General features: G+C 43.4%; 1 protein-coding gene across 1 annotated transcript; it reads right to left on the bottom strand.

Moving 5' to 3' along the window:
• Positions 1 to 323: 323 nt before the first annotated feature.
• Positions 324 to 27382, bottom strand: LOC148021136 (39S ribosomal protein). The gene is made up of 2 exons (XM_087698979.1): positions 26881 to 27382; positions 324 to 478 (listed from the first exon to the last, which is right to left on the bottom strand). The coding sequence occupies exons 1-2, from the start codon at positions 27238 to 27240 to the stop codon at positions 449 to 451; spliced, it is 390 nt and encodes a 129-aa protein (XP_087555105.1). The 5' UTR covers positions 27241 to 27382; the 3' UTR covers positions 324 to 448.

Genomic DNA, 27382 nt, shown 5'->3' with positions numbered 1-27382 from the left:
TATGACCTTAATTTTCACGACAGCTCAGTCATCCCAAACGATGCATTTTTCTAGGCCTTCCCCCAAACAATATAATCACAGTCACTCCCTGAAAAAGATTGACCTTGTATTTTCCTTTTCACATTAACCCACAGGCCTATAATTTTTTTGCCTTTGGAATGTCGCTTTTCACCCATTTGGGCTTTCCCACACAATCATACTACGTGATACCAAAATACCAAAAGAAGAGGGAGGGGCAACTGGTGTGGATGTTAACAACCGAAAATGTTAAAATGACAAGAGTAAGACTTGATGATGCTAGCAACATTTATGTACACAAAAGCTTGATGAAAGCAACAAAAATTGCATCATTATGCATCTGCAAATATATGAGGAACAAATGTCATGAAACCATGAGATCAAACCTTCGATGAGCCCTGATATTTTTAGTTTGCATTTCTGTAGCGTTTCAAGTAATCCTGACATTTTCTTTGATAAACTGCATTTATTAAAAAAACAAGTTATTAGAGGCTAAAATAGAAAAAGGAAAGAATAAAATAAGTGACCAAGTGCAAGAAACTCCTCTACGTCATGTGACTTCATTGCTTCTAGCATGGCACTGTCTCCTTGTTCCTACTAAACACGGTTGCCAGTTCAGGACTCGTGAATTTTGTGTAAACGTTTTCCTTTGTTTTCAGGCAGGAAAACTTCCAAGGATAGTGAGTTCACAAGTCACAAAACCATGTAGGAAAAACAAAACATTGATCTCTACGTTATATTTTACAAGAAACTTCTCCACATCAAGAGAGTTCATTACTTCTAGCATGGTGTAGTCTCCTTGTTCCTACTAAACATGGTTGCTAGTTCAGGACTAGCAAAGTCTATGTAAGTGTTTTCGTTTGTTTTCAGGCAGGAAAACCTGAAGGATAGTGAGTTCAGTTGTCACAAAACCATGTAGGAAAACAAAACATTGATCTCTACGTTATTTTTTGCAAGAAACTTTTCTGTATCAAGTTCATTACTTATTGCATGGCATGTCACAAAACCATGTAGGAAAACCAAAACATTGATCTCTATGTAATATTTTTACTCTCGAATTATGGCTTTTGACCCCCATCTCATAAGGGATGTCATGATACTTGAAAAGACCATTCAGTTGCTTGCTAGGCTAGAGATGAATTTTGAAAATGACCGAAGGTCAAAGTAGGTCCCAAGAATAATCAAGGAAATCAAAATCTCAGAATCACCTGAGATATAATAATATGCTTTTGGGAATGTTCCAGGGAAAATATATGGCCTTAGTGTAACGTATCGAAGGAACAGTCGTCAATATTATGGCTATAGTGTCTCTATGTGAGCTAAATGGCAATTGTGCTATTGAAGGGAAATTCTTAACTTTCATTTTGCATTCATACCAAACATGCTTGATATATTTTTGTCTGTTATCTTTGAGTCATGGGCATTGCTTGAATTTCATTTGGTTTTCAAGGGCACATAAACTAACAATTGATATCCCATCTTTCTACCATCATGGACAATGTGTCACACTCTTCTTACTCATTGATGAAATCACGTTGCACAAATTGTAGGTGATTTACAAAAGTGGAGTTTGGGGATATCTGCATCAGGGGTGAAGGATGGTGGATGACACCACTCCAACTTCTTTATCATCCAAGAAGCCTTTCCTTGTGAATAGTGGTGCGTCAAGTCACATGACATACCAACATGATTGGATACAAGATCTCCATGATAGAGGGAGCTTAGTCATTAGTGACAATTCAACAATTCCTATCTAAGATTTGGGCACCATTCCTCTTCTCCCATATCATCAGCTGAAGTCCTCTGCATAAATAGTCGAGATAGAACGGCACTTGGTATCTTGTGCCTAAGCCTTCTCATAAAAAGATAATTGGAGTCAAATGGGTCTTCAAGACAACCAAGTACCGCAGTGATGGCACGTTGGACAAGCACAAGGCCCGCCTTGCACAACGCCCAAGCATCGATTTCCATGATACTTTTGCTCCTACAACTCAAATGGCTACTATTCGTACAATTTTTGCCTTAGCTAGCCATAGGAACTTGCCAATCTATCAAAGTTGGATGTGAAGTCTGCCTTCTTGAATGGGGAGTTGAAGGAGGAGATCTATGTTGAGCAGCCTCCAAGCTTCAGTTCTTCTTATGGTAATGTGTACACATTGAGGATGGCCCTCTATGGCCTTAAGTAGGCTCCCTGTGCTCGGAACGAGAAGATTGACTCGTTTCTCTAAGAGAGATTGGGATATCCGCATTCCAAGGCAAACCCACAACTTTATGCACACACCTCGGGTAGAGGTTGTGTGTTGTTTGTCCCTTACGTGAATGACTTGATTATGACAAGTAAACAAACCCAAATGGTCGAACAAAAGAAGGCAACACTTAGAAGGTTGAGATCACGGATATGAGACTTCTTCACTTCTTTCTAAGTCATGAGATCTATCAAATTTCGAGGGGGATCTTTCTCTCCCAACAACGGTATGTGCAAGAGCTCTAGCCTACGTATGAGATGGGGGGATGAAAGTCTATTATGACCCCTATGGATCCCAACTAGAAGGCCATAGCCCATTCCGATTCTCCTTTAGCGAATGCTACCCATTATAGACAGTTGGTTGGCTCCTTGATATGACTCCTCAACACTCATGTTAACTTATGTTATGCTATAGGTGTACCGGTTGGGTTTATGAGTGAATCCAAGATGGTGCATTGGCCAGCTACTTGGAGGATTTTGCCATTCCTTTGAGGAACTCCTGATCTCGGGATCTATTATCCAACAAGTACATGTGATGCAAGCTTGGTACTTACAAGTTGGAGTGATTTCGATTGGGCTGGGGATGTGGATCATCGGAGGTCCATGACAGGTTATTGCTTTACATTGGGTGCAAGTGTTGTTTCATGGAGTAGCAAGAAGCCGCCCACGGTTGCCCTATCTTCGATAGAGGTAGAGTATCAGACGGCATCTTCTACCACATGTGAGACAGTGTGGCTTCACAAGTTATTGGAGAAGCTTGGCTGCCCACAAACAAATCCTATTTTTCTTCAATGCGACAATAAGAGTTGCATTGCTTTGGTCCAAAACCCTGTATTTCATGCTAAGACGAAGCACATCGAGATTCAATACCATTTCTTTCGAGAGGACCTTATGGATGAGACTATTGATGTTGTATATTGCAAGGCAGAGGACAATCTTGCCAACTTGTTTACGAAGGCGCTTCCACAAGCTTTACTTCAGCATCATTCCAAATCCCTCGGCCTCATACCCCGTCCAAGATCTAAGAGGGGGTGTTGGAGATTGTCATCCCTCGACAAGCATTCTTGAGAGAGAGGCTGTATATATATGCATTTCTTGTCAACTGTGTGGTGTGGGTGACATGTGGCAGTTCCGTGTGAAACCAACCTTCCTTCCATGGATGGTGTCAGAGTGCAGCGATGCGGAAGCATAGGACAAAGACTGAGAGAGAGTGAACACAGAGAGAAGAAAGAGAGAAAAGGAGACTGTAACGCAGAAAATCTGCAGTGTAGTATGATGTATAGGAATGCAGAAATATACACAGGTGCAAAGAAAATATCTGCATGTGTCTCCGCCCCGAGGACCTCAAAATCTCCGTCAGCCGAATGTTGTCCGTCTCTGCAGTCTGTCTCTGTCAGATCTCAAGATCAGAATGTGTGTCCAAGTGCTGGACTGGACTGATATAAATAGCAGAGAAAATAATCACAAAAAATGGGCAGAATCAAGTCGGCACCCATTGCACAGAAAACCTGGCCGACTACTGCTGTGCCACATGGCACCTGTCCAACCTGTACGACTGCTGCTGACATGGCTGCAACTGCTGATGTGAGACCGACTGCACTGTCCGTACTGCCTGCTGCAATACTGCTGTCCAGGGAATGACATCTCTAACACCCCCTCTCAGATCCTGGACAGGCCACAAGACTAAGGGATCTGCAATGTTGCCGAAGAGGAGCCTAGGAAAGCGCCTTCGTGAACAAATCTGCAAGATTATCCTCCATCTTGTAGTACTCCACATCAATGGTCCCATCCAGAAGCTTCTCCCAAATGAAGTGATATTGGATCTCAATGTGCTTCGCCCGGACATGGAATACGGGATTCCGTACTAAGGCGCATCGATGCAACTCTTATTGTCGCACCGCAAAAGAGTAGGACCAGTCTAGGAGCAACCAAGCTTCTCCAACAATCTCCAAAGCCACACAACCTCATATGTGGTGGAAGACGCGGCCGGATACTCCGCCTCAGTAGAAGAAAGGGCTACCGTGGGCTACTTCTCGCTACTCCAAGAGATAACACCTGTACCCAAGGTAAAACAGTAGCTTGTAGTAGGCCGCCGTCGGTCCACATCGCCAACACAATCCGAGTCGCTACAACCTGCAAGAAAAAGTTGAGGTGTCTGTACATGCTAGATAAGAAATCCCTAAGTAAGAGGTCCCCCTCAAATACCGAAGAATCCTCAGGGCAGCTTGCCAATGCACCTGGTTGGGTTCACTCATGAACCCCGCCAAAAGACCCATAGCAAAACAAAGATCAACACGAGTGTTGAGAAGCCAAATCAAGGATCCAATCAACTGACTGTAGCGGGAAGCATCCGTCATAGGAGAATCTGAGTGTGAAGTGGCCTTCCAATTCGAATCCATAGAAGTAGAAATGGTCCGACAATTCTCCATCTCAAAAGTCACCAAGAGCTCCTGAATGTATCGCTGCTAAGAGATGAAATCCCCCTTTGAGACTAATAAATCTCATGTCCCAAGAAGAAATAAAGAAGCCCCAAATCCATCATCTCGAACGTCTAATGTAAAGCTATCTTGGTCTCGCGGAACTTCTGTGCATGATCCCCTATCACAATCAAATCATCAACATACAACACAAACAACACACGACCAACCTCGGAAGTGTGCACATAAAGCTGTGGATCGGCATTGGAGCGCCGATATCCCAACTTCGACTAAAGAAACGAGTCAATCTTCTCGTTCCATGCACACGGAACCTGCTTGAGGCCATACAAGGCCTTCTTCAACCTGTAAACTTTCCCATCCGAGGATCCAAAGCCAAGAGGCTGCTCAACATAGATCTCCTCCTACAAGTCACCATTCAGAAAGGCCGACTTCACATCCAACTGATAGCAACAAGAAGATGAGATAGGCGCCATACCAGCAATGGGGGCAAAAGTATCATGCAAGTCAATGCCTAGGTGCTGAGCAAAACCTTTAGTAACAAGGTGAGCCTTGTGCTTGTTCAAAGAACCATCACTAAGGTACTTGGTCTTGAAGACCCACTTGACACCAATCACCTTCTTGTGAGAGGGACGAGGCACAAGAGACCAAGTGCCATTCCTCTCAATAGCCTCCAACTAGGCTTCCATAGCCATCCGCCAATGATCAAACTGCAAAGCCTCCTTCTCTGAAGTGGACTCTCGATCCTGCATAACACGGGTCATCAAACAATAATTAGAGCAAACCAGCTCTGTAGAGGTCGGGATGTGCACATAGGCATCACACCCAAAGATCCTAAAATACAAGACATCAGGCTTAGTCCCAAAGTAAGCCTCAAAAGGTATCATCCTGCCAATAGCCGAAGTGGGAGATCACTTGAGGATGTGAACTGCAGTAGCCGCTGCCTCGACCCACAAAAACTGAGGTGTCTGTCGGTGCTCCATCATGGTGCGCGCCATCTTGATCACACTTCGGTTTTTCCGCTCCAAAATGCCATTCTCTTGAGAAGTGTTGGTGTTAGCAAACTTCTAGTGAATGCCCCTATCTACATAAAAATGAGCAAACTCATTAGACATAAATTCACCTCCCTTGTCTGAATGCAAGGTCTTCAGTCGCCGACCAAATTGGTTCTCCTCAAAGAGGAGCCAATCCTTGAAGTGAGAGAAAGCCTCAAGACTTCAATGTCAAGAAATAGGCCCATGTCATCCTACTATAGTCATCTACGATCAACATAAAGTACAGGCTCCCCTTCAAGGACTCAATCCTCATCAGGCCACACAGATCCGTAGATACAAGCTCCATAGGTGAAGTAGACCGCCTCAAAGCTTTGGTGGGAATCGCATCCCGATGTAGTTTCCCACGAATGCAAGAGACACATGGCTGATGGCTCACCACTATGTCCGGCAAACCTCGAACAAACGAGCCTCGTGACGCCTTCCGAAGGTACTCATAGTTCAAGTGGTCAAACCAAGCATGCCACAACTTGGACTGTGTCTAAGAGGTAAGAGCTGTAGAAGACTTCAATTTGTAGATACCACTCTCCTCATACATTGCAAAGAGAACCTTCCTCAATCCACGATCAAGAACTCGAACAATATCACTATTAAACTCCACCAAGAGACCGAGAGCACAAATGTTATGGACCAGAAGCAAATGATACCCTAAGCCTAGCACAAGCATTGGGTACCACCACGTCCTCTGCTGCTTCTCACCCTACGCAGCAATAGACACAAAAGAGCTATCTCCAATGAGAATCTGCCCACGCGAAGGTCGCAAATGGATAACACCAACGGAAAAAGGAGTCATGTGTCGTGAGACATCACTGTCCATGATCCACTCTCGAGCCTGGGAAGCTATCATCGCAGCATCAGAAGTCTTCGATGTAGGGTCCTCAATGACCGCTAAGTGTAGAAAAGCAGCTGATGAGGATGCAGTCACCGCTCCAACATCCTTCGAGTCCTTCTTAGTGTCCTTTTTGTCTTTGTGGGGGCAATCCTTCTTCCAATGACCGGTCTTACCACAAATATGGCAAGTCGATTCCTTCTCTTTATCCTTCTTGGATTTGTTGTCCTCCTCCTTCTTCTTTTGATCCTTACTCTTCTTCTAAGAGACTTGACCAACCAATGCCTCCGATTTGGAAGCATTCTGTCCCTTAAACTGTTCCTCTTGGTCTAAGACCATAGGAACCAACTCTTCCCAGCGAAGAGTTGACTCCCGCCCTAATGCAATAAGAGCGGAATAAAAAGTACTAATCGTGGTGGCAACTGGGACAGTAAAGCGATCGCCATGTCTTCGGAGAAAATAGGCTTTCCCGCATTTGGAACCTGCATCTAAAGCTGCCAAAGCTTGTTGGCGTGTTCCCGAAGCAAAGAAGACTTACTCACGGACAAGGTCTGTATCTGTACCTCCAAAGAAACCCTCTTCATCAAGGTCATCCAGTTGTACATCTGGTCGAGCTCCAACCATATCTCTCGAGCCATTGTCAAGTGCTCGATGTGAGCTATGACGACTGTAGTACAAGATAGAAAAAGAAAAGAACGAATCCTAGCATTCCGTTTGTCCCAATAAGACTGAGCTCTGGTCAACTCCGCACTGGCACTGGAAGAGAGTTTGGACTCATCCATCACCAACAGCCGATTGATCTCCTCCATCACAAGCTCTGCCAAATCATAAGACTCTAGAATGGCCAACATCATCACGCGCCAAATGCGATAATTGTCACCATCAAGCTTCTGATCTGATGGAAGAGCTAGTAGGACAGGCACCTTCATGTCCATGTTCGCCTAGAACTCCAAGTCAGTCTCTAAAGACATATTCACTTGTAATACCTGCACAAACGCAAAAGCAGTCCCCCTCTAACTGTGAAGACGTAGCTTACTAGGGCTCTTTCCTCTGCTATCCGAACCTTCTTCAGCTGCCAAAGGCGATGAAAAGGTAAAATTTGCAATGAAAGACCTAAAACGCAGCCTTCCTCCCCTTCAAACAGCAACAACCTGTAGCAAATTCACCAACTGGACTCCTTTCCTGCACGCCCACGCTTGCTTCAGCCTTGATCCAATGCACAGCCCTCTTGCTCACCCTCGAACGCTAGAAACGCAGTCTTGTGTCGCACTGAAATCTCCTCCTTAGGTAGGTTCAGCACTCAGTCAGTCCATCTTCACCGCTTTGATAGCATGTCAAAGTGCAGCGATGCGGAAGCATAGGACAAAGACTAAGAGAGAGTGAACACAGAGAGGAGAGAGAAAAAAGGAGACAGTGTAACGCAAAAAATCTGCAGTGTAGTGTGTTGTATAGGAATGCAGAAATATACACGGGTGTAGAGAAAATATCTACGTGTGTCTCCACCTTGAGGACCTCGATCTCCATCAGCCCGGATGTTGTCCGTCTCTACAATCTATCTCTGTCAGATCTCAAGATCAGAATGCGTGTCCAAGTGCTGGACTGGAGTGCTATAAATAGCAAAGAAACTAATCACGAAAAATAGGTAAAATCAGGTCGGCAGCAAATTGCACAGAAGACTTGGCCGACTATTGTTGTGCCATGTGGCATCTGTCCCACTACTGTTGACGTGGCTGCGACTGCTGATGTGGCATTGACTGCACTGTCCGTACTGCCTGCTGCAATACTGTTGTCCAAGGAATGACATCTCTAACAGATGGGTGGTAAATCCTTGATTACAACTTAATTACAGCAGCAAACAATAAATGCAAATCTGAAAATACAAATTTACCTACTGATCTTGGACAATGCACACTCAATTGTCCCCAAAATTGGTGCCCCTTTCGGTATTTCTTTAGCTTTATTAAAGAAGAAGTTGATTTTCAATGGGATTCCCCCGATCCCCTTCGCAATCCAAACTCCCCTTGCTGTCCAAAGTGACCACAAGTCTTCAGTCTGTTTAACCCCTTGATTCAAGCACTTAATTAGCCTTCACCCACTTCATAGACAATGAAAATGTTAGATATGCTCAATGCCCCACCCTCATAAGGTGTGACCAATGATCTATGGTGCTCAAAGTTGTCAGGCCCCCATTATGAGGAGAAGCCAAATGTGAGCCCGGATATTGGTTGAGTGCTGACTTGTATATCAGATGAGGTCTATGTGACCGGATGGCAAAAAGGTGACCATTGTGGGTCTAATCTTTGGGTTGGACTGAGTAGTTAAGCTGGTAGCAACTCAAGGCACATTGCATTGAGTTGCAAGGTAAGGGAGTTAAAAGGAGCCTCTATTTTGGAGTCCAGGGGCCACGGAAGCGGCCCTTGGCTGGGGGGTCCTAGGGGGGCTGTTGCAGCCCCCCTGGCGGGGGTCCGGGGGGCAACGCCCCTGGCCCGACGATAAAAGAAATATTCCCTGGAATATTCCCTAGCCGACTAGTGAAGGCTCATATGGTAGGTCGGTCATACCGACCTAACCACCTTTACGGGCTATAAAAGCTAAATTATCTATCTTTCACCCAGTCAGGGTTGTTCCAGCTAGCCTTAAGCTCTTCACCTATCTTCTGTCTAGATTGCCATCTAAGCTTCACTGTGGAAGCCCACGGGTGGACAAAGCCATCTCTGTATCAATTGTTTGGAGCTAAAGAAATTTTCTAATTCTCCTCTTATATGTTGCGTACTCTCTATCTCTATCTCTTTCTTAGATTCTGTTCGCTACGCCGTGTAATTTTTACAAGAAATGCCCCAAATTCAATGGGTGGCTAGTCCTCCACCTGAATTTAGCTGAAATTCACCTTCAACCCTTAAAAATCCAAGTCTTGGAGCTCCCAATTTCTAGCATGCTTCTCCAGGCTGCTGCTAAACCATAATTGCTGCTATAAATTAGGGTTTACAACAAAGAAATTTGCAATTTCTCAACCTCCAAGGGTCCAAATGCTGAGATCTTCAGAGCAAGGCTGTGAAATGGCTAGGAGATGAGAGAGAAAGCTGTAGAGAGAGAAAATTCAGAGTTTTGTCGCGAAGAATGACTAAAAATCAGTCAAATGCAGCTGCTGCCCTGCCACAACAGCATTAAATGCTGTCGCCGACAATTGAGACATCCAAATCAGCTGTTGCCTTGTACCTGGATGCAATCGCCCAACTGTGGAGGGTCCGAATCTGCTATCGCCTCCTTAAAACTCACTCGTGGCTGGCTGCAATGGCTGAAAATAGGCTGGCCATGGCTGCTCACAGCTTTCCCACATTTGCTACAGCAAGAATGATCTTGTTTTTCCTCTTCTTCAGCCTTTTACCAGCTTCTATGGGCAAGTTTGCCAAGTGGCAACCTTCTCAAATGGTTTTTCCAACATTATTCATCATTAAATATTAATTTTCAACCTTTAATTACTAAAAATTAATCTAATAATTATTTCAGTGCCCAAAAAAATAATTTGATTGGCCAATAATTAAATTGGCTAGGCATCTTCCATCCCGAGTCTCTTTGTGCCATCTTTGACCATTAGATCGGTGTTAGGTACCGTTAAACGCCACATCTCTAGTTGGCAGGTCATGATGCTTGCCATATTGGAGCACAATGATTTGAAGGAGCTTGTTACTGAGGCTATCCATCGTCCTTCTTCGCACAACGAGTCCAAACTCTCTTCTAGTGAGAAGGCTATCTCTATCTCTCATATAGAGATAGCCTTCTCTCTTCCAATGAGAAGGTTATCTCTCATATAGAGCATTTTACGGTGGCCCGGGGAATATGGCTGGAGTTGGATCAAATGTATAATTAAATGACTGTCATGAAGCGAGTTTCTTTGGAAGTACAAATGTGAACCATGAGTGTCAACAAGTCATCATTCAGAGACAGGGCAACATGCATCTTATTCCAGATGGACGTGATGGTACCCATACATCCGAGGTACTTTACGTGCCAGCTTTGGGGTATCATCTTCTCTTGGTACACAAGATTTGTGCCCTCAGCCTCTTGGTTAAATTCGATGTGGATTTTTTTCGGATTCTTAATCGAGGATCAAGATAGGTTCTTTCTTCAGGTTATGAGGAGAGTCTACAAGTTGCAGTCTTCTTCTGCCTTGACTTCTCTTCTTCTTACCTCTCAAACTCAGTCCGAGCTTTGGCATGCTCACTTTGGCCATCTCAATTATGATTACCTTCGGATGGCGTCTAAGGGCCAATTTATTCGAGGTTTGCAAGATATTGTGGTGAGCTAGCAGCCTTGCATATCCTGCATCCATGGGAAGCAAACTCATGATGTTGTTTCCAGCAAGGCTTCGAGGCAGTCTTCAACACCCTTGGAACTTGTTTCTACCGATCTTTGTGGACCGATGAGAATGGAGTCCCTTCAAGGGAGCTTGTATTTCATGCTAATTGTGGATGATTACAACACGATGACATGGGCCTATTTCTTGAAGCTGAAGTCGTAGGCTTTCTCCAAATTTAAGGATTGGTTGTTTTTTTAGGAGAACCGATCAGGGCAAAAGTTGAAAACCTTACAATCAGATAAGGGCGAAGAGTTTGTTTCTAATGAGTTAGCTCATTTTTGTGCAGATCGAGGTATTCACCCAGAGTTTGCTAATACAAACACCCCTCAGGAGAATGGCATCTTGGAGCGGAAGAATCGTTGTGTGATCAAATGACCCATACCATGCTAGAGTATCGTCACACACCACAGTGTCTATGGGCTGAGGCTATGGCTACTGCTATTCACATCCTTAATCGTTCCCCTACTTTCGCTATTGTTGGTATGACTACTTATGAGACGTACTTTGGGTCACAGCCAGATGTTTCTTATTTCAAGATCTCTAGGTGTGATGCCTATATTCACATCCCAAGACACAGCGTGACAAATTTGAAGCAGCTTCCAAAAGACAAGTGTTTGTGGGCTATAGCTCGCAGTCTCAAGGCTACCGATTGTATGATCTTGTTAAGCAGAATGTCTACACCAGCCATGGCGTTCGGTTTGTGGAGGTTCCAACCCTAGAGGGGAGTGAGGCCCACCCTCTTCTTGGAGATCCCGGTGATATCTAGACCCTAGCAACTGTTCCTCTAGAGTGGACTCTTCTTCAAATGAGAAGCTTAGATCCCAAGCATCGGATTCACCGACTACTCCGCCACTGTCGGTGGACCTTCCAGAAACTTCAGCAAATGGCAAGCACTGAGGCAAGATCCGGCCTCCTCCTCATTGGGTATGTGACACGCTCCAAGATTCAAGGATCGAGGGGGTCCCTAAAGAGTGGCAACTGTAGGATGGACCGCAACGGTCACGGAGAACCAAGCATGTTTTGCGAAGCTTGTTAGCTCTAACTACTGTTTGATGTCCCGTGTTATGCAAGATAAAAGCCTACCTCCGTGAAGGAGGCTTTACAGTCCTAACCATTGGCAAAAAGCGATGGAAGCCGAGTTGGAGGCTATTGAGTGGAATGGCACTTCGTACCTTGTGCCTCGTCCCTCTCATAAGAAGCTGATTGGTGTCAAATGGGTCTTCAAGACCAAGTACCATAGTGATGGTTCTTTGGACAAGCACAAGGCCCGCCTTGTTGCTAAAGGTTTTGCTCAACGCCCAAGCATTGATTTCCATGATACTTTTGCCCCCACTACTCGTATGGTAACGATTTGTGCTATTCTTGCCTTGGCTGGTCATAGGAGCTGGCCCGTCTTTCAATTGGATGTGAAGTCAACCTTCTTGAACGGTGATTTGAAGAAGGAGATCTATGTAGAGCAACCTCTTGACTTTGGATCCTCAAATGGAAAGGTCTATAAGTCGAAAAAGGCCTTGTATGGCCTGAAGTGTGCTTGGAACGAGAAGATTGACTCGTTCCTATAAGCAAAGTTGGGATATTAGCGCTCTAGGACCGATCCACAACTTTATGTGCACACTTTCGAAGGTGGTCGTGTGTTGTTTGTTTTGTATGTTGATGACTTAATTGTTACATCTGACCATGCCCAAAAGGTCACGGAGACGAAGGCAACCTTGCATCAAAAGTTCGAGATGACGGATTTAGGACTTCTCCATTTCTTTTTGGGCCACGAGAATTATCAAACTCAGAGGAAGATTTTCATCCCTTAGTAGAGATATGTACAAGAGCTCTTGGTGACTTTTGAGATGGAGGATTGTCAGTCCCTTTCTACTCCTATGGATCTGAACTAGAAGGCCACTTCACACTCAGATTCTCTTTTGGCGAATGCTACCCGCTACCGTCAGCTGATTGGATCGTTGATTTGGCTCCTCAACACTCGGGTTAATCTACGTTTTGTTGTAGGTCTCTTGGTTGGGTTCATGAGTGCACCTCAACAAGTGCATTGGCACGCTCAAAGGATACTATAGTTTCTGAGAGAGGCCTCCAACCTAGGGATTTCCTATCCAGCAGGTACAAGTGCTTCTAATATTGTTCTTGCAAGTTGGAGTGATTCAGATTGGGCTGGCGATGTGGACCATAGGCGGTCTACTACAGGCTATTGTTTTACCTTGGATGCAGGTGTTATCTCTTGGAGTAGAAAGAAGCAGCCCACTGTAGCCCTATCTTTCACTAAGGCGGAATATCGGGCCACATCTTCTACCACATGTGAGATTCTGTGGCTTCGGAGATTGTTGGAGGAGCTTGGTTTCCCCTGTGATGCGACAATGAAAGTTGCATTGCCTTGGCACGGAATCTCGTATTCCATGCCCAAATGAAGCACATAGAGATCCAATGCCACTTCATCCAGCAGAAGCTTTTGGATGAGACCATCGATGTGGAATATTGTAAGACCGAGGACAATCTTACGGATCTGTTTACGAAGGCACTTCCCCAGGCTCTACTTCACCAACATTCCATGATCATAATATAGAGGAGAAGCCTGAATAAATAGGCAAAAATAATGCTATAAATAATGTCAAGTCAACCAGCATAAAATGCCAAAATAGCCATCCTAAAATACCAAGAAAAATGCCTAAATAATCAGGATAATATATTGGTACCCTAGCCCACTGAATTGCATGCTCAGATTCGACCATGTACAACTACCGATTGTACTAGTCACTATGAGAAGTATGTAGATGAGTATGATTATTACCACGGCTTTGAGACTATATTTTTGCAATTGTTTGGAATCAGTTCATGATTAATTGGGCATGAACTTTTGCCTCAATTTTGAGATCAAATTCTGATTGATTTCAACTCAATTTTTTATCAGCTTGAGAACCATTTATGGTCAATCTTGAATCAATTTTGCATTAGTTTTTGCATTAGTTACTGATCAGTTTTTGCAATCAATGTGATCGGTTTGGAATCTTGCAGCAATTTGTGATCAACTCTCAAATCATAAAGTGATCAATTTATGGTCAGTTGGTACTCAATTTTCAATGGTTTACAACTGGTTCCATGGTCAATAGCATAAGAGTAAATGCCATTGAGAGTTTCAGCCATGGTTTATGCTAAAAATATACTTTATTGAGCTTATTAGTAAGTATTATGAGTTAGAGAAATAGTCCATCAACACATTGGTTCTAAAGTCAAAACAATTGAGAAACATGAGTTATGGATGTATCCAATGAGTTTCTTGCAACAATTCTAGACTGATTTTCAATTTTATGTTATGTATATGCTGGCTGAAAAATTAATATTCTAAAAATTAATTTAATAAGCTGGATAATGCTAGAAAATGGGATTAGAAGGCTACCACTTGGCAAAACTTGCCCATGCAAGCGGGAAAAACGTTTTTAGGCACTGATGGAGTGTATTCCAGCCATTGTGAGAGAGGAGGTTGTTAGAGAGCAAGCAAAGACTGCTAATGTGATTTGCAACCACCAAGGATCAGTCCTACAAAGAGTGACAGCAATTTGGAGACCTCCAAGAGCAAGTGACAGCAGCCCAAGGTTCTTTTGGTGCAGGTAATGGCATACAAGAAGGGACAGAAGTCTTTCTGGTAGTCCTAAGCTATAGATAACAACATTCACGGCTGTTTAAGTGGGGCAACAATAGTTTTCAATGTTTTTGGCAATGAAACTCTGAATTTCTCTATCTCCAACATTCTCTCTCATCCCCCAACCATCTCTTACATTATCTCAACATTTTTCAACAGTTTGAACCATCAAAGGAAAAAATTTCAATCAATCTCTGCTGTAAACCCTAATTTACATCAAAAATTAGGGTTTGACAGCCACCTCAAGATGCGTGCTCAAAATAGAAGGCCTAGGGCTTGAATTCCAGCAACTGAAATTGAGGAATTTCAGAGAGACTCAAGAGTACAGCCAACCAATATCAGATTTGTATTGAATTTGTCTTTCAAGGAGCAAGGTGAAGCCCAATTCCCCAAGCAAACCAAGGGGCGAATTGGTTTGGAGGCTTGTTGGTCAATTTTGACAGCAAGAGGCACTTGGATTAGTGGAAGAGATCAGAGGATCTCAGTTGTCCTCCATCCATTTGCAATAAAGATAAAGAAATACCGCAAGAGGCACCAATTTAAGGACCAATAGGGTATCCAATATCCAAGATTAAAGTGGTAATATTTACATTTTCAATTTATGTGAATTTTAAGCTACTTGTAATTAGTTTTAAATCGGATTATTCACCACCCTATCCAAGGAAGAAGATTGGTTTCACAAAGGTGTTAAGCGAGAGATTGTCATACACTTGACGAATCTCGGAACGCAACAAAGGTAACCTCCAAGAGTCGAACACCAGCAAACGTAGATTGAAAACACAAGTACATGAGGAGAGAGAAAAATCAAGCAATAATATAAAACTAAAAACGCAAGTATTGATGTGGTTCTTCTAGCCAAGTGCCAACAAAAATAGCAAGGCAATAGTCTTTATATGGTCACCAACAGCAAAAAATGGTCCAGAAGCAATCGCTAATTGTACAGTGAGATCGCAAAGCAACAAATGCAACAGCTATATGGCTAGATCGACAAGGCAATGGCTGAAAAGTGAGAGAACAACAAGGTGGAGGCTAGAAACAAACACCAGACTAATGCAAATAGCAATGAGCAGCCTCAAATGAGATATCCTCCACGAAGGGGTGTGGTAGAAAAGCTAGAGGACCTAAAATCTGCAAAAACTAGATTAGATTGAATGAAAAGTAGCATGCCAATTTATATAAAGTTTCAACATCTTGTACCAAGCATCGTTTTAAAACTCTCTCGAACCGCGTAGCAATTTAGGATTTTCATTAATTAAGCATTTTTAGGACTGTTAAGTGGCTAATTCAGCATGTAATGCTTATGTTAGCTCAACAAGTAACAATATATAGAAGGATACAACAACATCTTCAATGGTCCTAAGCTCTAGGTGACAACTTCCACGGCTATTTGAGCAAGGCAGCAGCAATTTTTAGCATTTTCTACAATTAAACTTTGAAATCTCTCCCTCTACTCTCTGATCCTAGAGCCATCTCTTAGGTTATCTCAACAAAATTCAGCCATTTGAGTCATCAAAGGTGAAGATATTGAAAAATTTCTACTATAAACCCTAATTTACAGCATAGATTGGGGTTTGAGAACCACCTTGAGATGCATGCTCAGAATTGAGAGCCTGGGACTTAAATTCCAACAACTGAAATTGAGAAATTTCAGGCAAATTCAAGAGCCCAGCAATCAGTCAATATCAAATTTGGGGCCGAATTTTGTCTTGCAAGGAGCAGGGTAAAGGCCGATTCCCCAGGCAAACCAAGGGGCAAATTGGTTTGGAGACTTACTGGTAAATTTTGAACTTTTGACAACAAGTGGCACTTGGATTAGCAAAGGTGATCAGAGAACCTCAATTGTACTCCATCCATTTGCAATAAAAGCTAAAGAAATATTGCAAGGGGCGCGAAGTTTTAAGCTAACAAGTTGTCCAATGTCCAAGATTAAATGGTCACATTTGCATTTTAAGATTATGTGAATTTTATACTTATTGTATTTAGTGTTAAATCAAGTTAGTACCACCTATCCACGAAGGAAGGCTAGTTTCATGGTTCTGTTATTGGGACCCCATCGAATCCCTTGACTTGGTGGGCCCGAGACACATGATTAAAGGTCAAAAGTTTCGCTTTAAGTGCTGAAATTGTATTCAACTAAGCACTATAGCAAGAATGTCTTCAGAAAGTGAGATGGGATCAAGCAAGGATGATGCCTCTCAATCTAAAAATTTACCAAGTATTAGGAAAAATGCAATGTCTAACCTTGGACAAGGCCCACCACAACAGCTAGCTATAATGTTGGATTAGACCAAAATGTGGATCCTTCTAGGTCTCTTGAAGCTAACGACCCCAACAAGAGGAAGAGAATTTTGATAACAAATCTAAAGATCAACTGAGAAAGATAGGTGAAATGTTTGTGCAATTGGCAAATGATCCTTACTTCATGCACTTTTTCAACCCCTTAAAAAAGGGCAGTAAAGGCAAGAAGAGGAAATTGTCTTCAAGAGTCTCCAAATAGCAACATGCACCAAAGAAAGAGCCAATACAATAGCATAATGCTCCAAATGTGGGTAATGAGCATAAGCAAATGATACCAATGAGGCAATTGATGCATATGCACTACCAACTTGAAAGTGTCAATCAAAAGCTTTAAGGATAGCAGCACATGCACACAATGATGGGGTAACAAGGATACTTTGATGGTGGCACTAGTTTCCATACTATGGTTGGTCAATGACTGCATACAAGATATATGGCACACCTTATGGTATGCAGCAACCAAAGCATAGTGTTCAAGGCCCAATGTATTGAAGTCTAGCTGGTAATATGCATAACCCCATGTACAGCAATGTTGACACAATGCCGGTGCACAAAGTAGCAAGTTAAGTAATGCATATATGCAATCCACTGTGTTTGGGACTCATGGTATTAATGCCAGTCATGCAAATACATTTTCCCATACACTGGATGCAACTAGTGTTAAGAGTGCACGATGCGGAAGCGTAGGACAAAGACTGAGAGAGTGTGAACACAGAGAGGAGAGAGAGAAAAGAAGATCGTGTAAACGCAGAAAATCTACAGTGTAGTATGCTGTATAAGAGTGCAGAAATATACACGGGAACAGAGGAAACATCTGCGTGTCTCTGACTTGATGACCTTGATCTCCGTCAACCGGAGCACAGTCTATCTCAGCCAACAGATCTCAAGATCAGCATCTGAATAATCAATATTGGTGTGTGCCACAAACTGGCTATAAATAGCCAAAAAAAAGAAAATCCCCAACACCAAGTCGTCTACATTAAATGCAGCCAATTGCAATAAAACTGTCCGACTGCAGACTATCCGACTGCAGCTGATGATGTGCCGTCTGTACTGTGCTGACATGTCCTCTGTCGTACTGTGCTGATATGGCATTGCCATACCCTGCTAACGTGTCCAACTGCATGTCCAGGGGATGACTCTACCTCTATCACCCCTTCTCAGATCCTGGACAGGCCACAAGACTAAGGGATCTGCAATGTTGCCGAAGAGGAGCCTAGGAAAGCGCCTTCGTGAACAAATCTGCAAGATTATCCTCCATCTTGCAGTACTCCACACCAATGGTCCCATCCAGAAGCTTCTCCCAAATGAAGTGATATTGGATCTCAATGTGCTTCGCCCGGACATGGAATACGGGATTCCGTACTAAGGCGCATCGATGCAACTCTTATTGTCGCACAGCAAAAGAGTAGAACCAGTCTAGGAGCAACCAAGCTTCTCCAACAATCTCCAAAGCCACACAACCTCATATGTGGTGGAAGACGCGGCCGGATACTCCGCCTCAGTAGAAGAAAGGGCTACCGTGGGCTACTTCTCGCTACTCCAAGAGATAACACCTGTACCCAAGGTAAAATAGTAGCTTGTAGTAGGCCGCCGTTGGTCCACATCGCCAACACAATCCGAGTCGCTACAACCTGCAAGAAAAAGATCTGAAGTATCTGTACATGCTAGATAAGAAATCCCTAAGTCAGATGTCCCCCTCAAATACCGAAGAATCCTCAGGGCAGCTTGCCAATGCACCTGGTTGGGTTCACTCATGAACCCCGCCAAAAGACCCATAGCAAAACAAAGATCAACACGAGTGTTGAGAAGCCAAATCAAGGATCCAATCAACTGACTGTAGCGGGAAGCATCCGTCATAGGAGAATCTGAGTGTGAAGTGGCCTTCCAATTCGAATCCATAGAAGTAGAAATGGTCCGACAATTCTCCATCTCAAAAGTCACCAAGAGCTCCTGAATGTATAGCTGCTAAGAGATGAAATCCCCCTTTGAGACTAATAAATCTCATGTCCCAAGAAGAAATGAAAAAGCCCCAAATCCATCATCTCGAACGTCTAATGTAAAGCTATCTTGGTCTCGCGGAACTTCAGTGCATGATCCCCTATCACAATCAAACCATCAACATACAACACAAACAACACAGACCAACCTCGGAAGTGTGCACATAAAGCTGTGGATCGGCCTTGGAGCGCCGATATCCCAACTTGGACTGAAGAAACAAGTCAAATCTTTTCGTTCCTTGCACACGGAGCTTGCTTGAGGCCATACAAGGCTTCTTCAACCTGTAAACTTTCCCATTCAAGGACCCAAAGCCAAGAGGCTACTCAACATAGATCTCCTCCTACAAGTCACCATTCAAAAAGGTCGACTTCACATCCAATTGATAGACAGGCCATCTCGTATGACCAGCCATGGAAATCAATGCCTGGGTGCTGAACAAAACCTTTAGCAACAAGGGGAGCCTTGAGCCTGTCCAAAGAACCAACGCTAAGGTACTTGGTCTTGAAGACCCACTTGACAGCAATCACCTTCTTGTGAGAGGGACGAGACACAAGAGACCAAGTGCCATTCCTCTCAATAGCCTCCAACTCGGCTTCCATAGCCTTCCACCAATGATCAGACTGTAAAGCCTCCTTCACTGAAGTGGACTTACTATCCTGCATAACACGGGTCAACAAACAACAGTTAGAGCAAACAAGCTTCGTAGAATGTATCTAGTTTCTCCATGACCACCGCTGTCCATCCTGTTGTTCCCACTCCTCAGGGACCCCCTCGATCCTTGAATCTCGGAGTGTGTCACGGGCCCAACGAGGAGGAGGTCGGACCTCTCCCCGTCACTCTCCATCTGCTGAAGGCTTAGGAACATTCACCAACGAAAGCTCCTCGGGGGTGGCCAGTGGAAGCAAAGACTTTGAATTAGAAGAGAAATCTCCATCAAAAGACTCTGGCTCCAAAGAAACTGTCTCAGGAGCCCAACTCTGCCTTGGATCTCCAAGAACGGGGTGCTCCTCACCCCCCTCTGTGGTCGAAACTTCCACGAACCGCACATCTCGGCTCGTATAGACATCTCGCTTAACGGGATCAAATAGACGATAACCTTGGAACTAGGAGTTGTAGCCAACAAAAACTTGTCATTGAGAAGCCGCCTCAAACTTATCACGCTGCGTCTTCGGGATGTTCACATAAGCGTCACACCCAAGGATCCTAAAATACGAGACATCAGGCTTAGTCCCAAAGTAAGCCTCGAAAGGTGTCATACTGTCAACAGCCGAAGTGGGAGATCGATTGAGGGTGTAAACTATGGTAGCCACTGTCTTGGCCCAAAGAAATTGAGATGTCTATCGGTGCTCCATCATGATCACACTTCAGTTTTTCAGCTCCAAAATGCCATTCTCTTGGGGAGTGTTGGTGTTAGCAAACTCCTAGTTAATGCCCGTATCTGCACAAAATCGAGTAAACTCATTAGACATAAATTTACCTTTCTTGTTTGAACGCAAGGTCTTCAGTCGCCGGCCAGAACGGTTCTCCTCAAAGAGAAGCCAATCCTTGAAGTGAGAGAAAGCCTTCAACTTCAAAATCAAGAAATAGGCCCAAGTCATCCTGCTATTGTCATCTACGATCAACATGAAGTACAAGCTCCCCTTCAGGGACTCGGTCCTCATCGGGCCACAAAGATCCGTAGATACTGTTAGCAGAGTATTTGTCAGCTCATGTGTGAGTCTGAGCTTGATCTGGGCTGGGCATTTTTATTAGGTATTTTAGGTATTTTTCTGGTGTGGCATTTTATGCCATTGGGGCATTTTATGCACCAGTCGGCCAGCATTAATGCTGTCCGACCAGCATTATTGCTCCCCACTTTTTCAGCCTATTTATACTCAGTGCTCCTCCTCAGTCAGTCTCATCATCATCATCTTCACCATCTGCAGACTCTGTGGAGAGAGGAGCCAGAGCCAGTGCCACAGCCCACGCAGCCAATGACTCACTGTTGTATGCGACTGTCTCGTATTCAGATATATGGATTCCATTTCCCGTGCATACATCTGAGTTCTCATCTGTATCGTGTTCTTTTCTTTTCTTTCTTTTTGTCTTGTGTTTCAGCAGTTTATTTCAGCACATGTTTATGCTTCCGCCGCTGCTCCACTTCTGACATGGTATCAGTTTTCAGGATCTGTGTTTCTGCTGTGTTTTATTGCTGATTTCAAGACTGTTTTGTACCCCTACTGATCAGACGACTGCTGTAGCAGCCAGGTGACCTATTTTGGGGCTGTTTTCAGCCTGCGTTTTTTTGCAATTTTGCCATCATCTGCTGCCTACGCACCCTTGCTGCCTGCGTTTTTCATCTGCAGCTGCTGGCGACAGTTTTCTACCTGTTTTTCTACAGTTTACAGCCTGCGTTTTTGCTGATTCAGCGTCTCTCGTGGCTGGGTGACTATTACTTCAGGCCGTTTTTGCTGTTTTTGGCAATTTTTGACTGATTTTTTGCCTTTCAGCAGCAGATTTTGTCTTCTATTGCTCACATTTAGGGTTATATTGCCTGTGAACTCTCATTTTCTGCAATCTGTGCTTGTGTTTTGGCTGTGTTTCCTCTCTAAATTCCATCTCTTCTCTACTTCTCTTCTTATCCTCTCCATATAGCTCCTCCGTGCACTTCCATTGATGATAAGTTACATGGACCTCCGAAGGTACTCATAGTTCAAGTGGCCAAACCGAGCATGCCATAGCTCGGACTGTGTCTAAGAGGTAAGAAGAAGAGAGGTAAGAGCTGTAGAAGACTTCAATTTGTAAATGCTATTCTCCTCATACCCTGCAAAGAGAACCTTCCTCGATCCACGATCAATGACTCGAACGGTATCACTATCAAACTCCACCAAGAGACCAAGAGCACAAATCTTATGGACCGAAAGTAAATGATACCCCAAGTTTGGCACATGCAACACCTCGGAAGTGTGGATACCACCACATCCATCCGGAATAAGCTGCATCTCACCCCGCACAGCAATAGACACAAAAAGTTGTCTCCAATGAAAATCTACCCACGCGAAGGTCACAAATGGGTAACACCATTGGAAGGAGTCATGTGCCGTGAGGCGCCAATGTCCACAATCCACGCTCGAGCCTAGGGAGCTGTCATCACAGCATCAAAAGTCTTCGATGTAGAGTCCTCGATGACTGCTTAGTGTAGAAAAGCAGCTGATGAGGGTGCAGCCATCACTCAAGAATCCTTCGTGTCCTTCTTGGTGTCCTTCTTGTCTTTGTTAAGGCAATCATTCTTCCAATGACCGGTCTTACCACAAATATGACAAGTCGATTCCTTCTCCTTGTCCTTCTTGGATTTATTGTTCTCCTTCTTCTTCTTTTGGTCCTTCCCCTTCTTCTGAGAGGCTTGATCAACCAATGCCTCCGATTTGGAAGCATTTTGTCCCTTCAACTGTTCCTCTTGGTCCAAGACCATAGGAACCAACTCTTTCCCCCGAAAAGTCAACTCTCGCCCTGAAGCAATAAGGGCGGAATAAAAAGTACTGAATCGTGGTGGCAACTCGGACAGTAAAGTGATCGCCATGTCTTCAGAGAAAATAGGCTTCCCCACATTTTGAACCTACATTTGAAGCTACCGAAGCTTGTTGATGTGTTCCCGAAGCGAAGAAGACTTATTCATGGACAAGGTCCGCATCTGCATCTCCAAAGAAACCCTCTTCATCAGGGTCATCCGATTGTACATTTGGTCGAGCTCCAACCACATCTCTCGAGCCACCGACAAGTGCTCGATGTGAGCTATCACGGCTGTAGTGCAAGACAGAAAAAGAAAAGAACATATCCTGGCATTCAGTTTGTCCCAATGAGACTGGGCCTTAGTCAACTCCGCACGAGCACTTGAAGAGAGTTTGGACTCATCTAGCACCGAGAACCGATTGATCGCCAAATCATAAGACTCCAAAATGGCCAACATCATCACCCGCCAAAGCCAGTAGAACAGGCACTTTCCTGTCCATGATCGCCTAGAACTCCAAATCAACCTCTGTAGACATGTTCACCTACAATGCCTACACAAACACAAAAGCAGCTCTCTCTAACTGTGTAAATGCAGCCTGATAAGGCTGTTTCCATTTATGTCCGTACCTTCTTTAACCGCCGGAGGCGATGAAAAGGTAAAATCTGCAATGGAAGACCTAAGATGCAGCTTTCCTCCCCTTCAAACAACTATAACCTGCAGCAAATTCACCAATTGGACTTCTTTCCCGCACGCCCACGCTCGCTTCAGCCTTGATCCAATGCACCGCCCTCCCGCTTGCCCTCGAATCCTGGAAACGCAGTTGTGTGTCTTCAGATAGCCTCAACCCTCAATCAATCCATCTTCACCGCTCTGATACCATGTCAAAGTGCAATGATGCGGAAGTGTAGGACAAAGACTGAGAGAGAGTGAACACAGAGAGAAGAGAGAGAGAGAAAAGGAGACAATGTAAACGCAAAAAATCTGCAGTGTAGTATGCTATATAAACGTATGTCTCCGACTTGATGACCTCGATCTCCGTCAGCCTCAGCACAGTCTATCTCAGCCAACAGATCTCAAGATCAGAATCTGAATAATTAATACTTGCGCGTACCACAAACTGGGTATAAATAGCCAAAAAATAGAAAATCCCCAGCACCAAGTCGGCTGCATTAAATGCAACCAACTGCAATAAAACTGTTCGACTGTAGGCTGTCCGACTGCACTTGATGACGTGGCGTCCGTATTGTGTTGACGTGGCACTTGCTGGCGTGTCCTCTACCATATTGTGCTGACATGGCACTGCCATATCCTGCTAACGTGTCTAACTGCCTGTCCAAGGGATGACTCTACCTCTAACAACTAGTAATGCATGCAATGTATGAAAAAATATATTTTGATATGACTGGTAGTATGCAAATTTCCATGCATAGTCACATTGCAATGGTCCAAAGTATAAAAATAATAATGTTTTCTAATGCATTTGGTGCTCCTAGCATGTTAGATATACACAAGGGGCTAGTCAACTAGATGCGAGATCTCATGCTAGTTAAGATAGAATTGCAACAATGTGAAAGTTCCAAGTATCTATGTGCTCCAAAGAGACAAGCCTAGTGGAGGTTTTGAGGCAAGTTAAAGGCAAAGTTAATTTTGGATCTGGCTCTTTTAAGCTCAGTACAGCATAGAAGGTCTACAATATTGGTTGATGCTCAATGGAAAGGTTGCATCTCCACTCCCCTAGTGATGGACATCTTGGTTATATGATGGGATGTACTTAGGCTGCATCAACAATATTATACGCTAATAATATTTCTGCCATTGGAATTACTATTCAATGTACTAGTTACTATAGCTAATGCATATAGGTATGGTTTTCACCGAAGCTCAAAAATTATACATTTGCATCACTGTGCATTGGTATACATTCGTCTATAATCATCAGAGATTGATTATCAGTTGCAAGTTTTCAATGATAATGATTATCAATTTTCAATGGTAATCAACTAATTTCGTGGACAGTAGCATATTATATGAATGCCATTGATTGTTCGACCGTGGTGGTGCTCAGTTTATGCTTTGCTGGTTATTTAGCCAAAATAGTTAAGAGCTAATGGAAAATGCACTCTATGGTTTTCTAGCAACAGTATTTAATTCTTTACAAGTCTCGTGTTTTATGTATATTGATTGGAAATTTTCAGCAAGTCCTTGGCATTAGCATAGTTAAGCAACGTTAGTCAATATTGCTTTTACTATGATGTCTTTTGGAAAATTCCAATGTAGTATGTTTTGCTTTGGCACATTGCAATGCAATCATGTACCATTGCAAGGATTTCAAGGGGGTGGTCTGTAACAAGGACATGAAATTTTATTGCTTTACTTAGCATTTGATTAAAAGTTAATGACTTACATGTGTGAGATGCAAGTTAATTATTTCACATTGTGGGACCTAAGACCCCGAGATATCAATTGATGCCAAATGTAAAAAGTATAATAGGTAATGCCTGGTAGATACTAGGTAGTACCCAATATAGATTTTGGCCTAAATCAATTTTTTGGCCACCAATAATAGTTGTGACAATAAAGACTAGACATTAATTAATTAATGCTAATGCAGGGATCAATGATTGCTAAAGAACACTTGGAGATAAATTAGCCTAGTCAATTTAATTATTGGTTGGTAAAATTATTTTTTTGGGCATCAAAATAATTATTAAGATAATTTTAAATTTTATTTTTGAAATTTAATTTAACAAGTTGGATAATGCTAGAAAATGGGATAAGAAGGGTAACACTTGGCAAAACTTGCCCATGCAAGCAAGAAAAACGTTTTTGGGAACTAGTGGAAATCTATTCCAAACATTGTGAGAGGAGGTTGTTAGAGAGCAAGGAGATGCTACTGATGTAATTAGCAGCCACCAAGGACAGATCCTACAACAAGTGACGACTATTTGGAACCCTCCAAGTCCAACTGATAACAACCCAAGGTCTTTCTGGTGCAAGTAACATACAAGAGGGGACAATAGCCTCTCTAGGAGTCCTAAGCTCTAGGTGATAGCTTCCATGGCTGTTTGAGCAAGGCAACATTAGTTTTTCAACCTTTATCACGATGAAACTCTTGTCTCTACAGCATTCTCTCATCCTTCAACCATCTCTCCAAGTTATCTCCAACGAAATCCAATCATTTAAGTCATTAGAAAGTCCACAACTTGTGCCTTCGTACACACTCTTGTGCTTTGATCTGTGAATTTCGTTTCCCAAGTTTCTTACTTTTAGAGTTCGTATAGTCTCGTTCTTTTATTCAATTCCAAATGTTTATAACCACTTTATCTTCTTGCTTTTGTGCTCCACATTATTCTAATAAACTTTGCTACATTTATTGATTGCATCAAATCAATAAGTTTTCTTAGCAACAAGACAACTAGTTAATAAAGAAATTATATATATGGCAGCCATATTTAATTTTTTGTTAAAGATCATCAGCCTATTGCCTCAACTATCACATCATCCTCTTCTCTTCTTAGCATCTATATATACTCCACTCCACTGTTGTTGTATTAGATCGTATACATCTAGAGAGAGGGAGACCAACGATACTACTACTCATCACATGTGTCATTACCTATGTGGTTTATACCACAAATCTCATGTGTTGTGTTAAAGATTTTACTACCCGTCCATGCATTATTTGAGTTCTAGTGTTCCTTCTTTCATTGTTCATTCTTCTCAATGTTCAATATTTGTCATTCTTCTACATTTATTGCTCATTCTCACATGTACACCAAGCAACAGGCAAGACGACTTACAACCATCACTTGCACCAACTTATCCAAGAAAGATGAGTTAAAAGATGAATCCACATCCACTAAGGGAAATAACTTAAGTATAAAAGCGAAGACAAAAGAGGTTGAGACTACCTCTACAACCTTGACTTCTACTTTGGAGATCAATCACTTCTTGTGAAGCTTCATGGGCCCAACCTTAGCAATAGGCCCTTTTTGCTTGAATGTAAAACAATCGTTCTTGTCTTACGAACCTTAGCGATATGCCCTTATTTGCTTACATGAGAAACAATTGTTCTTGTCTTGCGAATCTTGTTGCTCATGCGTGTTGCTCCTCATGAGCAAATGCCTTCTTAGGAGAGTATTCGCTACTACTCTTGCCATTCTTTGTGATTTTGTCAACAACAAACTTCCTTCCAAAGATATGATTCAAAACCAACCACATTACTCTACAATTATAGATAGGGTTTCACGCTCTACTTGAATACTTGGTCACACTCCCCTTGAATACTAGATTGAAAGTGGTGAAAAAGGGATCGGCTTCTTCACACACTTCAAGAAGATTGGCCCTCACACTAATGCATCACATTATCACTAAACTACGCCTAGCCTATCAAACCAAGTAAAAGAACCTACACTCCTAAAGAAACCTCGTTTTCTTTTGTCCTTGAATCTGACACCCACACGAAAGTTACAAAATTAGGGATTTCTTCAGCGTTGACAGGAAGGGAGGGCAAACCTTAAAGGGAAGCTTTTTGGCCATTTCGACTTCTTCGATGGGGATGATGACAGGCCAAGGGATGCCGGCCTCCTTGAACATGGCTTCGGTCTCCATTTCATCGGCCTTCTTAAGGATGGCCTTGCGGATGTCACGAGCGGTGAGCTGGGAGCCGTCGAGGGTGTCCTCTTTGCCGTTGGCGTAGGTGACAGTGACGGAAGGGGCCGCGTCATCTGTGCGGCGCTTTACCTGCACGTCGCACTTAGGGTTGCTGGCCTTGGAGCTCTTGGTGCTGCACTGCGCGAGGAACTCCAGGGCCGACGATGCCCTCGGGTCCATCGCATTGAACTCGATCTTCACCTTCGTCAGATGCTTCAGCATTCTTCTCCCTTTCTCTTTGCTCTGTCTTTCTTCGCTAAAACCCTTTGCTCACCTTCCCATGCCGGTCCCCTTATATAGCCTGCCCTTCCCCTGAGGGTTCCCTTGTATGACCTGCGCCTCCCTTGGGAGGCTTAAGCTTTCT

Source organism: Lygodium microphyllum, chromosome 18 (genome assembly GCF_053477565.2).
Source record: "Lygodium microphyllum isolate KBCC chromosome 18, Lygodium_microphyllum_v1.1.10, whole genome shotgun sequence".
Taxonomy (NCBI): domain Eukaryota; kingdom Viridiplantae; phylum Streptophyta; class Polypodiopsida; order Schizaeales; family Lygodiaceae; genus Lygodium; species Lygodium microphyllum.
Note: the sequence above shows the minus strand (reverse complement) of the source record. Positions and strands in the feature narration are given on the sequence as shown.